We start from the raw sequence: 14,455 nt of genomic DNA on the forward strand, positions 1-14,455 counted from the left end.
GGAGTGGAGATGATGTTCCAGATACTTCTGGCACTCTTGACACCATTGTGGAGGAAACCGATGAACCGATGAACAGATCAATGATGAGGTTGCGGTTGATGCTGCGCTTGAGGATAAATCAGTGATGACAGCCAAAGTGCCAGCCAGTGAAAGTGAATTGTCAAGTAATGATCAGGTGGTCTTTATGGAGGTTGGGGAAACAAACAATGCAGTCACTCAGTTTGTTGGAGACAATATAGATTTAAACATTGTCTCTATTTACGGAAACACTCCCTTTCACTCAATGGGTTGGATCGAAGTCACCTCTCCGGCACCACCTTTGTTCTCAAGGAAGGCAGCGGCAGGAGTGATCAAACCAGAGACTCTACCTCCAACAGAGGGTGCAGCTGCACAACATTCACTCCGTGCCTACCTGCAGACCCGGGACTGGATCCTTCTACAGAGCATGTCTCTGAACCCCAGTGACTATGGATGGACAATAGGTGTGCATGGGTATGAGCCAGTTCCAACACTGGACCCCACGGCTCCTGAGGAGCTATTGCAGTTCACGAGCTGTAATTGTCATGGAGATTGCAGCAACCGGCGATGCAGCTGCAAGAAGAATGGGGTCACGTGCATCTCGGCCTGTGGAGTCTGTAATGGCATTACATGCAGAAACTGCAGTCATGATGTTGTTGAGTCTGAAGAAGACATAGACAATGACTGTTGAAACTTCTGACATTGTGAATGAGAAATAACTCTTGAGTATTATATATGTATGTGAAATAAAAGCTACTTTGTGTGTAAATGTAAAAGTGAAAATATAAATGTTAACAATCAACTCAGAATCATGAAAAACCCTTATTTGACCCCTCATAAGTTACTTAAGGGCCGATTAAAAAAAATAAAAATTCTCGAAAATAATTTTTCGGTACCCGAATTCAACAGCTTTTTTTCTGGGTTTCCCACGGGAGTTGACCTTCAACATTTTAACACATGTTATTACACACCTTTACAAACATATTGGTGAAGAAATTTTTTGGTAACAATTTAATTAACAGATTTGTGAAATATCTCATAAAATGCCCTTACTATATGCCAAATTTGAGCTTTATAACCCACTTAGAAAGTATTAAACGTTTATCTCAGTCAGTGTGTCAGTGGTAAGAAAGAGCTTTGTATGCAGTATATATGTGTATGTGTGATTGTGTGTGTATATATGTATGTATGTGTATATATATATATATATATATATATATATATACATAAATGAGATAATGTTTTATTTTTGCAGTATGCTGCTTCGAGATGCTATTTCAAGTGTCCCGCCTGAGAAACTCGTCAGGCAAAAGCACATCTGCTGGCTGGATATTGTTCGAAATGATATCTTCAAAAACTGTGGTGAGTCCAATAATTTGGTTACGCTTCTTTTGTCTTGATGAGGAGTGCACAACTTATTTGGCATTTTGTTGAGATATTGTCATGTCAGATGGGTACGTTAACGCAGCCCACTCTGAGCAGAGATTCCCTAATAATCATTCCAATAAAAGCCGAATTTGGTAGTGAAACGCACGAGGGGCAAAAGGTGGGAAACCCTTTCCTGTAATTAAAAGGAGGTTTATTTTTTAAATTATTTGGGAAAAGGGAAGGACAAGACAATAAATACATAATGGTACAGATGTGGCGGTCAACAGACAAGATAGGAATGAAAGGAACGGAACACACAATCTTTTGTACAAAATAAATAAGACCGAGCCCCTTCTATCGGTACCCAATATCGGACTCTTGCAACAAACAAAGGGACAGGGACTTGAGGCTGGCACGAGCTGGTTGTGGCTGCAAGATGATGATGATGGTGCAAGGGTGGAGCCACACAAGGAGAAGTGTGGCTTGATATCGAGGAATGGTGATGAGGGAGGTGGCGAAGCACAGAGAGTGATGTCTCTTCTTCCTTCCCCAATGACCCATGGCACGCACATGCGCAGACATGGCCCTTTCCACCTTGGGCCAATCCTCATGCACGGCAGATCCCTCTCATTGGCCACACACCTCCAGTGTCTTTTTGGTTGTCCCATCCCTCTCCAGGCTTCCAGAGCTCACTTTGCCTTCATGTCTTGCTGGCCAAATGGTCCATGATGATGCATTTGGAATGTGCATAGTGCTTTCCTGTGTGCCTTTATTGTTAGTTGCCACTAAGTCCACCTGGCCTTGCCTGTTACAGGACTGGAGATTTTAAACAATTACCCTATTCTCTCTATCATGGATGCCTGCTGCCTCCTCGGTACGTGTTTGACAAGACGACGTACCTCTGACAAATATCTAATACGAGGGTAAATTGAACCTACTAGATCACACATTCCATACTAACGTCTTGACACACTCTAGCTATTTCTCCCCCTCCCACCGCCTCCTGCGCCTTTTCATGTAACAACATTGTGGGCAGAAAAGATGAAGGCATCTTTTTAACCCCTTGCCAATGTCTGTCCTCTGCTTTCTTCCTTTTCACTCTCTGTTCACACCTTCTCCTGCCTCCCCTGTGCATACGCATCATGCAGATTCAATGGAAAGCCACCGTACAAGTGCGACTCCAAGGGTACTGTGATGTCAGCTCTCTGAGGAAGCAATATTGTGTGTTTAATAAAGATGTATAGATTGTTATGTCGACACATGTATGCGCCCCAATGAGTGGAACCACTTGTCATTTATTTATTTAATGGAGATGCTCTCGTGTCTAAACCATTTGGTGTAAACAGTGTTTGTTGTTCTCGCTTTTATAACTTTTAAATCCGTTTTCAGAACAGTTTTGTGGGCAACACCTTTCTTTGGTTATTATGCATTGAATTCCCATTTATGTCCAGGGCATTCAATTTGGCTACGTTGCTGGCACACGGTGCGAGCCCATTCTTCTTGAAAGGCACCATGGAATCTCCAACCTTCATAAATGCTTAAAACTTTTACATGAGGCTCGAGGTGTCTTCAGAAATTATGGCTTACTCTGTGATGATTGTTGTATCCTCTTCCATTAGGAATTTAACCCATACTAGACTCAATCAATTGTGCTACCACCGAGATCTCCTTTGTTATTTGTTTGAATTGGCAATACTTTTATGAGCAGTGTAATGTATCTCATTCTACAATTTCGCGGTTTTGTATCAACCAAAGAAAAAAAAAAGTCATTGAAGGCGGACGTGGACTTTTTATTCCAGGAAAATCAAAAGGTACCGGGAAGTTGATTAAATTTCACCAATTTGTCATGACATTCCCCTGCTGCACGTGCACACTTGTCTCAGTGATGTTATACCACATTGAAGCCTTCTGCATAGACATATTTGGGACGGTTACTTCGAATGGTCCAAATATTCGAGATTGTCTTCCAGATAGCCATTCCAGATTGTTCTCGAATGGTCCAAAGAGATAAAAATTCCAAGTTTAGGTTCTGTGGAGGATGATTTGTATGTTCACAACCCATTTATATGAGAATAGCAGTGGTCAGACTTGCGATGGATGAAATTTACAGTGTGTTAATTGAGGTATGCCAACCACCATGAGAAGCAAGGAGGAGCTGATGTTTCAGGAATTCAGCCTCCATCAGAGCAAAAGAGAGGGAGGGGATAGGGTGATGGTTGATATGGGACGGGAGTGAGTCAGAGGTGAGTAGGTCAGAATGGGTCAGCTGTCAGCTGTCAGGGAGCACGTGGAGTGAGAGTGAGAGTGAGAACGATTGATTTGACAGGGAAGATCAAGATTCAGGGGTTAAATGTCAAGAGAAATGGGAGATTTTGTGGCACAGCTCCTTGGTGAAATTCCTCCACATCATGGGGTTGATGATGGCAGGAGACTCGATGTAGAATGAAGCACAAGTTTTGATGGTGAGTGCTCGTGTCTATTTACATCGGCAGACAGGTAGAAGGATGGCGGTTCGTGCGCAATCTGTGGCTGCTAGTTGCATCACTTTCTGGGGGCACAGCTGCGGTAGAAGGATGGATGAAATGAACAGCATATTTATGTTTAGGTTATTATGTCTCTTTGATTTATGGTTTACCAACTTTTGATTTATGGTTAAAGAGGGAATACAATGTCAACAAATTCCACCAAGGAGATTTGCCACTAAATCTCCCAGTCCCATTGGCATTTAACCACTGAACCCTGACCTTTCTTGTCAAAAACGTTCATAAATATATACAGTGGCCTGCAAAAGTATTCACCCCCTCCAAAGTTTTCACATGTTGATGCCACCTGAGCTTATTTCATCTTCTGCTCGTCCTCTTCCCTTTACAAGGAGTGAAATCCAATGGCACCAAGCTTTTGCCCTGCCTTGACCATGAAACTCCTCCACTTTCCTCTATCATCGGCCAACTCTCTCCACTCAACATCCACTGCCACCTTACTTATATCCCTCCTTACACAATCCTCCCATCTCAACTGTGGGCTACCTCTTTTCCTCCTACCTTGCTCCCTCAACCTGTCCGCTCTGTTTGTCATTCTCCCCCAGCCGTGCCTAGTGTCCAGCCCATCTCAGCCAACATTTCACCAATCCCTGTCAAGCTCATTTGTCTCTACCCAGATATCACACCACTCCGCCTCTACACAGATCAGGTCGCCCATCCAAACTCAGCAGCCCTTAAGCAAGATACTGGTTCAGGATGTCACTGTAAATCCACCAATAACTTTGAAAGATCTACAAGGCTCTATGCACGAGATGGGAGTCAGTGTTCATCAATCAACAATATCCCGTTCCCTTCACAAAGCTGGCGTCGATGGACAGGTGGCAAGAAATAATCTATCACTGAAAAAGACGCCACTAAAAGCTCGTATAGTTTGCGAAAAAGCATCTTCATGATACTGCAGGCATGTGGAGAAAAGTTTTGAGGTTAGATGAGACAAAATTGGACTTTTTGGACTAAATTCAGTGTTACATCTGGCACAAGCCTAACACTGCACACCACCCAGTCAACACCATCCCTACTGCCAAGCATGCAAGCACGGTTGTGGCAGCATCACATTATGGGGCTGCTTTTCATCAGCAGGGACTGGCAAGCTTGTCAGGATAGAAGTGACAATGGATGGTCCAAAGTACAGGAGAATCCTTGATGAAAACCTGCTTTAGTCAGCCATGAATATGAAACTGGGTAGGAGATTCACATTTCAGCAGGACAATTTTTTTTTTTTTTTTTTGTATACTGAATCGAGGCTCGTGAAAGAGCTAACATTTATTTCACAAACAAATCAACCAGACAAACAAAACATACAAAAAGAGGGAGCGGAAGACAAGATGGGGAGAAGAGGGGAAGCACACAAACACAACACCTGAGAGCAGGGAGAAGCGCAGGAGGGAGACGGCCTGGGGGGAAGAGGCGTGGGAAGGGGGGGGGGGGGGGGGGAGAGGTATAAAACACAAGGAGACCAAGGACTTCCAGGACAGAAGTAGGTATTTCAAAAAAGTGTAGGATTTGGGGTGAAATTAGCAGGGGTAGAAAAGATCAAGGTTTTGGATGGGGGAAGATAAGAGATGGTGGTGAACAGCTGTTTTAAAGACCTGGAGGGTGGAGTGGGATTGAAGAGAGTGAGGGAGTTTGTTCCAGAGGTGGGAGAAAAGAGGAATGAAGGAGTGAAGGTGAGCAGAAAGTCTTGATTTTGGCAGTTTAACCATAAGAGGGTTGCAGGCAGATCTTGTGCGACCTGTAGGAATATTTGGGGGACAGAACCCAGAGAGAGCTGGGGGAGCAAGGCCGGAGAGGAGTCAGTAGAAGACGGAAAGACCACCCACCTGCCTGCGGTGAGTGAGTGAAAGGCCCTTGGAGTTCGCTTCATCGCGGGAGATTCCAATGATTCTGAACGCTTTGGTTTCAACAGCGTGAAGACGAGCTAGGTGTGAGGCAGGAGCACCAGCCCAGAGGGGAGAGCAGTATTCCATTGAGATGTGGATGAAAGCCTTGTATGTGGTGAGGAGCTCAGGTGTGCCAAGGAAGGACTTCGCACGACGGAGGTTGCCCAGTCGGCGAATGGCTTTGGAGGCCAGATTTGAAATGTAGTTTTCCCAGGAAAGATCACGGCAGATAGTGAGACCCAAAAGCTTGAGTGACAGAACTTCTTGGAGAGGATTATTCAGAAAGTGGATGGGAGGGTTGTCCATTCGGTCTTTTCGGAGAGACATCGTAAGAGTGTGAGATTTGTCAGGATTGAAAGACATGTTCCACTTGTTTGCCCAGTCTGTGATTTTGACCAGTTCTGCAGAGAGTGAGGAGGCTGCAGACTGCCGATCTGAGGGATGAGGAATGGAGCGACAGAGAGTAGAGTCGTCAGCAAAGAGATAGAGAGGATTTTCAAGAGAGTCAGAGAGATCATTGATGAAGACCAGAAAAAGCACAGGGCCCAGGACACTGCCTTGGGGAACTCCAGCCTGAACGGGAAGAGGAGATGAGAGAAACCCATTCAGGGCCACACGTTGACTATGACTAAAGAGGAAGTCCGCCAGCCACGTGTGGAGATTTCCATGGATGCCAAAGGAGGAGAGTTTGGTGAGCAGAGCGGGGTGCCAGACCATATCGAAGGCACGTGATAAGTCAAGGGAGACAGCTCTAATTTCCTGTTTGGCATTGAGGACCTCCATCCATTGTTGAGAAAGCAGAAGCAGCATGTCCAGAGTAGAGTGACCAGGTCTGAAACCAAATTGATGGTCAGAGATCAAGCCATTGGAGAAGAGGAAAGATTTCATATCTGAAGCAATGATGGATTCCATGACTTTGCTGATAATTGGGAGAAGGCTGATTGGTCTGTAGTTGCTAGGATCTGTTTTTGCACCTTTTTTGTGCAAAGCGGTGATGTTGGCTGATTTCCAAGCAGATGGCAGATGACCTTGAGCAAAAGAGAGGGTGAAGAGAACAGAGAGAGGGAGTGAAAGAGCGGAAGAACATGATTTTAGTACCCATGGGTTGATGCCGTCAGGACCAGTTGCAGAATCAGAGTCGAGGGTTGACAGAAACTTTTCCACCTTTTCAGGAGGAAAGGACACAGAGTCCAGGAGCAGCTAGGTACGACTGGGTACGGTGGGTACAGAGAGGGATGGGTTTGGGACACAAAATTTAGAGGCAAACACAGAGTTGAGGCATTCGGCTTTGTCACGTGCAGTGTCAACTGTGTAGCCGTTTGAGGTGAGGGAGGGGATGAAGGGGGAACAAACACCAAAAACAGATTTGACCAGACGCCACCAGGATTTGGAAGAGGGATACAGATAAGAGTGTTCGGTCTTGAGAACGGAGAGATATAGTTTCCTGGTTCTCCTGAGGGTGGACACACACTTGTTTTGGGCTTTGTGAAAGGAAATGAGATTTCCTTCCATTGGATTTGCTTTACAGGAGACGAAAGCAAGTTGTTTCTGGGCAACAGCCTCACCACAAGATTCCATGTACCATGGACGGGAGGAAGGGTATGACAACTGAAGACGAGATTGGATAAATCTGTGCATGAGAGAGAGCAATTTACTTTGGAAGAATTCCCAGGATGAGTTTATGTCAGAGGCGGTCGAGATGGGAGACCACTCCAGATGATTGATGGCTGCTTGAAGACCGTGCCAGTTGGCCTGAGTGAAATGCCAGACTCGTCGACGCTGAGGAGGCTCTCTGAGAATGGTCAGAGAGATGTCCACTTTGACAAGCACATGATCAGATGAGCCGATTGGAGCAGAAGAAGAGCAGCAGACATTTTCAGGGAAGTTAGTCATAACCAAGTCCAGAAGAGAAGATGCTCCGTTGACTGAGATCCGGGTTGGGAAATTGACAGATTGTGTCAGTCCCAGTGAGTCACAGAAGTCCTTTGCTGAAGAGCCATGGCTGGTGAGAGAGGTACCCACACCCAGCCAACTGGCATGGTGACAATTGAAATCACCACATATGAGGAAGAGAGAGTTGGGATGGGTAGAAAGAAGTTGGTCCATATTATCAGACAGCGAGATGTAGATGGAGTCATCACTGTTTGGTGGACGGTACAACACACATATGAACAAAAGGTGGGAGCGAAGGGGAAGCCGTAGCCAAAGGTATTCCTGGGGGTGAGGTGGAGAGAGTGCAGTGCAGGGCGAGTGAGGAAGAGAGTTTTTTTTATAAAGATAGCAACCCCACCTCCAGGACGAGGCTCAGGTCTATCATACCGGAGGAGGGAGTAACCTGGGAGAGATACCAAGGAATCAGAGACATCATGAAGGAGGAAAGTTTCTGTTAAGCAGATCAAGTCTGGTTTGTCAGAAGCAACCTGCATGGAGAGATCAGTCAAGTTTGAGCGAAGGCCCCGGATGTTTGAGGTCCATACCGTTAATGAAGAGGAAGGGGGAGCATCAGATACAGAACAGGGGGGGATCCAAATGATCCAAAGCACAAAGCTAAAGCCACACTGGAGTGGCTGAATGAGAAGAAAATGAATGTTCTTGAGTGGCCCAGTCAATGTCCTGACTTGAATCCAATTGAACATTCATGGCGAGACTTGAAGATTGCAGTCCCTCGATGGTCCCCATCAAACTTGGCAGAACTCCAGCAATTGTCACGTGAAGAATGGGAAAATATTTCACCGTCTCACTGTGGAAAGCTGGTATAAACCTACCCCAAAACTTGGTAGAGACCTATCCAAAAATACTCGTAGCAGTCATTGCTGCAAACGGTGCTTCCACCACCTAAGGGGCTGAATACTTTTGCAACCAGTGAATTTTGATTTGTACGTGTTTTTTACAGGTATTCCTGACATGTAATGTCCTTCAACTATAACAGTGTTTGGTTTGATTTCTTCAGTTATGAATAAAAAGTTCATTTAGAAAAATTGTTTCGACATAATTCATCGAAATGTGGCATCATTGGTAGGGGGTGAATACATTTGCAGGCCACTGTATATACAAGATTAATTGAAATGGGTTTGCCTATATTTGAGTGTAAAGTTGAATTTAAATTATAAATGGTTGGAGAATGAAGGTTTAAGACCCCATTTGATGGGATTGAATGGAAAGCAGACAAACCCACAAAAGCAAACAAGTTTAAACCATTGGAGAAAATAGGCACACTCAATTTGTGAATTATCTTGCTGCACACCTGCTGTCGGTAAACATAACAAAGAGCAGAAATGGAGCTGATGTGAATGGGGAAAAAGAACTGATGGAATCCACCAGCAAAAACAAGAAAACTGATAAACTTTAAATAATGATCCACGAATGAAGCACATTATTATTATTAATACAGTATTATTATTACTTGCAAAATTGAAGATTTTTCAAATATATTGGTAGGTCTTGTGTGTTATTCTGTCGCTGTCGGTCTTTTTGTTTGTCCGTCAATCGCCTGCAAGTCACAATTCCAAACCGATCGTCATGAAACTTTACCAAGTCGTTGAGACAGTGATTTTGAGGTCAAAGGTCATCTTGAGATCGAATTTCTAAAATCTTCATTTTTCATCCGATTGCCGTGAAAGTTGAATGTAAAATTTGCATATTGAGTCACTGAATTGGCAAATCAACAATTTTTTTGAGGTCAAAAGGTCAAAGGTCAACTCAAGGTCAAACTTCTAAAATCATCAATTTTCATCTGAAAAATCACCAATTTACATCCGATTTACTTGAGAATTAAACAGCAATTACACTGCATCACTGAATTGGCAAAGCAACAATTTTTGAAGTCAAAAGGTCAAAGGTCAACTCAAGGTCAAACTTCTAAAGTTGCCAATGTTCATGCGATTAACCTGAAAATTAAACAGCAATTGCATTTTGCCTCACTGAATTGGGAAACCAACTGTTTTATGGTCAAAAGGTCAAAGGTCAACTCAAGGTCAAACTTCTCTAATCATCAATTTTCATCTGAAAATCGATTTTCATCCAATTGACCCTAGCTATGATTAAGATTGTCAATTTTAATGTTAATACACAACAACATAACAGGCATTGTAAGGCCATTTTCCCTGCGAGAGCGGGGGTTAGCCTTGCGGTCCCCATGACAATCTTCTCCATTTTGCACTATTTTCTACGTCTCCCCTTGTTAACCCCCTTGCCCGCATTTCTTCTTCCACCATCTTTAGCCAAGTCTTTCTCGGTCTTCCCCGTCCTCTATTTCCTTCTACATTCATTTCCATCATTCTTCTCAACCAGTCACTTTCATCCTTCCTCAACATATGGCCAAATCAACAAATGTTAATGAAATGGACAATTTGATGTCTCCATTGCAACTTTTTTTGGGGAGGGTGTGGGGGTGGATTTTGCAAATATCGTGCTCTCCATGGAAGTTGTGACCTCATATTTGATCTGTGTCCTTGACCTACTTTTTTCGGATTGTGACCTAATTAAGAAAAAAAAAACCTTTTTGATCATAACTTGATGAATTTTCCTCTGATCCTCATGATGTTGAGAGTCACGGATACATTGTAGATGGGGATACATTTTCATAATTTACACTCTGTCCTTAATTGTTGAAGGTCAAGGTCATATGGTGGTCCAAAAATAATATAGCTATCATTGGATCACATGCCAATGGTAATTCCTGTCAGGGGAGGCTTATCTTTGGCGATTGCTTTGTCATCACAGATATCGAGTTATTATTATTATTTTTGAGATCCATTATTGCATTTTTGTTAACATTTCTAATTATTTGATCTTTATGTCTAAAAGCCCTCTCTCGTCAGTGTTGAGCAAAGTAACATTTATGGACTAACACGAGTAGTCGGACTGCTTTGTTGACCCAAATCAAACCCACCTTTCGTGTCAGGGTATCTGGGGAACTTTTTTGGGAAGGGGGTCTTTCACAAATTGGCTGGCCAGGCCTGCCATTCGACAGAAGTTGGCAGGAATGTCTGTGATAATTAACGTCCATCATGTACAGTCCCTGGTGTTGGGCTAGCGGCTAGGGTGCCGGCTTAGGATCCTAGGATCCTGGGTTCGAATCCCGGTCAATCGCTGAATTAACGCCAGGGGGGTTGACTCAGCCTGTCATCCTTCCGAGGTCGGCTAATTGAGTACCAGCTCACTGGTAATTCCCTGCTTGTCGTTAAAGGCGGCAAAAAGGGTTGGCGTCAGGAAGGGCATCCGGCCGTAAAACATTGCTTCAAAAAGGGGACCGAAAAACAACAACAACCACAGTTCCCGAAAAAGGCCAACCCCCGCTTGCGGGGGGAAAATGGCCTCTAAAGGTGTTTTTATTTTATTTTATATGTACAGTGCTGGCACACGGGTCCTCCAGTTTAATGTCCTTCCGATGGACGGTACACAAATTGGCACATTGTCCTGACCGTGTATAGTTAGGTGCAGATTCCAACCTAGACTAGACAGCTCAAATTACATACAAATAACTATAGCACAAATAACTCAAATGCAAATTTTCCTGTAAAATAAGGAAATAAATGAATTAAATTGCGATGCATATTGATGGTTAAAGTTCAACGTTCACTTCGGCAACTCATGATGCAAGTCATTGTGAATGCATAATTATAATTTTTGAAATGCCAACATTAAGATTGCTTGATTAACACCTTCATTGTTCTTGTGCATGGGAATATTAATGGTTGTGATTTCGTCATTACACTGCGATGCTTCAAGATGCCGCAATGCTCAAAAAATTGTTTATATTATCCAGTGTAGCCCTAATAGGAAGGTTGTTTACTTCCTAATAATATATTATTAAGTTTAGGAATGTTTCTTAAAAATAATAATAATTAGGATTAATAATTAGGATAATTAGCTCTATCTTAATAATAATTAAGAAGGTTTCCCAATAATAGGAAAGTATTTTTTTTTGTTCGTCTACAAAGTTATCCTTCCCGTAAGTTTAATGGAGAAACAAAGTTTCTTGTATCCTAGGCAGATTACATCCCAAGGGCTACCTTTTCACTCTTCATCGTCTTCACCACAAACCAGAGTCACCATTTGTATTTGGTGTAACATTGTGGATGCTTGCTGCAGTCCTTTCTCATCATCCTCTGGTTGATGGATCTTGGCCTTACTCCAGAGTCACTGGGGCCCTATAGAATACTGAAGTGCTTGCGCTGCCATGTTTGCAAAAAGCTGAGAACGCATTATGGCATTGCTTTCCCTCTGACTCCAAGTGAACCTGCAGAGTGCAGGGACATCCTGCTGTCAGAAGTCATCAAACAGCTCCAGACTTGGCTGGGGAACAACGTGGAGCATGATGATACCGCCCGCCTTTTGGGAGACCTTCTGGAGATGCTTCACGACAATAGCATGGTGGGTGTCGCAACCTTGGATAATTTATTATTTATGTTTTGAAGCAATATTGCTCTATCTTAGTCTTAGAAGGTCCAACAATGTGCCACCAGCTGACTTAATATATTAATTAATATGTGCACTATACCAAGTTCAATTATATCAACTAGCAACAGCGCCCGCCCTATAGGCGGGGCTTCGATTGGGAGGCCCAAATGAAAAGGCAAAATATCAGAAATTGAAGGCTTTTTTTATTTTAAACGATTCATATAAACATCCGTTGAATCATATCACATGCAAATCATCAAAATATAAACAGTACATGGTGCCCATTTTGAAAAAATATTGAATTCTGCAAAACGGAAGCGTCCGCTACACGTCTTTCTCAGTCGCACGTTTATGTGTGAAGAGTGTGTGCCGAATCTGTAACACGGAAGCGGCCGCTACACCTGTTTCTCAGTCCCTTTGCACACGCTGCCGTGTTACTTCGGAGCCGCACGTTTATAGAGGAAGAGTTTGTCAGGAGTCGATCTACTCTCTCCTGGTACGCAGAATTTCAACAAAAGTCACATCACTGTTTATATCGGTAAATATTATTCCATCGTGTTTGGAAAAATTGGAAAACTTGGAAAAATTGGAAAACAAATATAGCCTATTTTACTCCAGGGGGTCCTAGGATTACCCACTCAAAATATCGTTGCGATCGGTTCAGCCGTTTTTGCGGTACCTTCGAACGGACAGACAGACAGATGGACGGACAGACATTTGGTGAATTATAGTAAGATTGTGTTTATTATTGAAAGAGAGCACCCTGATATGTATACCACGATGGTATATTTTTGACAGCCCCATTCCCCCAACCTACTATATTCTCCCACACATTTCTTTTACTACCCTTTGCCTTGCACCTTATTCTTCCCATTCCACCCCAACTACCTTGCACTCTTTTATACTCTTAGTTCCCCTCCTCCTCTTAAATATTCATATTACTCCCCTGCTTCCTTGGTCTAATTTTTTGTTATGGGATATTGCCTTCCACAAAGCCTTAGGCCACTCAAGGTGGGGGCTACACAAAGAAAACAAGAGCAGAACAATCGGCTGCTTGGATTGAAACAAGACAAATGTAGAACGTTGTCACTTCACAGAACAAAAAGGGCTGTGAGGGGTGAACTAGTCTGCTTTGAGACAACAGTGCCTCTACCCCCATTATATTGTTCTGATTGAACAATGGCCATAACCAGGTACCACTTTTATTCAGGAATCCACTTGTTGGGTCTTACATGAGCTGTGCTTATTGGCATAGGCAGTTCATTCACTGGACGGAATGCATCGGCAGGATTGAGGCCTTTGTGATGAACAAAATGTAATAGTCAGCCACGTAATGTTACAATCTCACCTTTTTGTCTGCCAGATGACCCAAAGAGAGAGGCACATTCCCATTAACCCAACTATTGGAGATGTTATTTGAACACGGTTCGCCTCGTGCGTGACTACGGAGGCTAACGACATCCAGCACACTGCATGGGTTGCCATGGCAGGAATGCTAATTCTCTGTTTTGATGCCACCAAACTTGTGAAGAACAAAGAATGGCCATCCCTAGCCTGGTGTTGGCTTAGCGGTTAGGGTGCTGGCTTGGGATCCTAGGATCCTGGGTTCGAATCCCGGTCGATCGCTCAATTAACACCAGGCGGCTTGATTCAGCCTGTCATCCTTCTGAGGTCGGCAAATTGAGCATCAGTTCACTGGTAATTCCCTGTGTGTCGCAAGAGGTGACTAATCGGGTTGATGGCAGGAAGGGCATCCGGCCATAAAACATTGCTTCAAAAAGGGGACCACGGTGCCCGAAAAAGGCCAACCCCTGCTCTGCGGGGAAAAATGGCCTCTAAAGGCGGTTCAAAGAATGGCCATTCCTCACACAGTCCATAACTTTGGGTTCTTATCAACCAACTACCGTCATCCCGCACTGGTGTTGAAAATTGTCAGCTTCGTATGTCCACCAGGAATGCGCTCATTCATATCGGACCGTTCTGTTGTTGACTGCTTTCATTAGCCAGGCTACGGTGGTGGCGAGGGAAAAGTCTGGCTGAGTTGTCTCTCATCGTTCTAGAAGAGAAACGTGAGAGAGCGACATTTCGGACCATCTGAATTCATGCCGTTTGTCGTGCTCTATATAGCAGTTGAGAAAAATTCCCATTAGGCCAAGGCCTATTCGCCAGGTGCGAAGAATGTCAGATGAAAAATTTGGCCTGTGCTACATCAATGGACCAATTGCTTCCACCAGTCAATGAAGTCGG

The 14,455-nt window shown here is 43.7% G+C and overlaps 1 protein-coding gene across 1 annotated transcript in view; it reads left to right on the forward strand.

Annotated features, from left to right (window-relative positions):
* Positions 1-14,455, forward strand: part of LOC137423806 (dedicator of cytokinesis protein 1) — a 968,048-nt gene that overhangs the window by 316,371 nt on the left and 637,222 nt on the right. Inside the window, exons 25-26 of the mRNA XM_078773719.1 lie at positions 1,274-1,380; positions 12,054-12,181. Of these exons, the coding sequence (XP_078629845.1) occupies positions 1,274-1,380; positions 12,054-12,181 (235 nt within the window). The remainder of the gene's footprint in view (positions 1-1,273; positions 1,381-12,053; positions 12,182-14,455) is intronic.

This window comes from Myxine glutinosa, chromosome 3 (genome assembly GCF_964187855.1).
Source record: "Myxine glutinosa chromosome 3, kmMyxGlut1.1, whole genome shotgun sequence".
Classification (NCBI taxonomy): Eukaryota; Metazoa; Chordata; class Myxini; order Myxiniformes; family Myxinidae; genus Myxine; species Myxine glutinosa.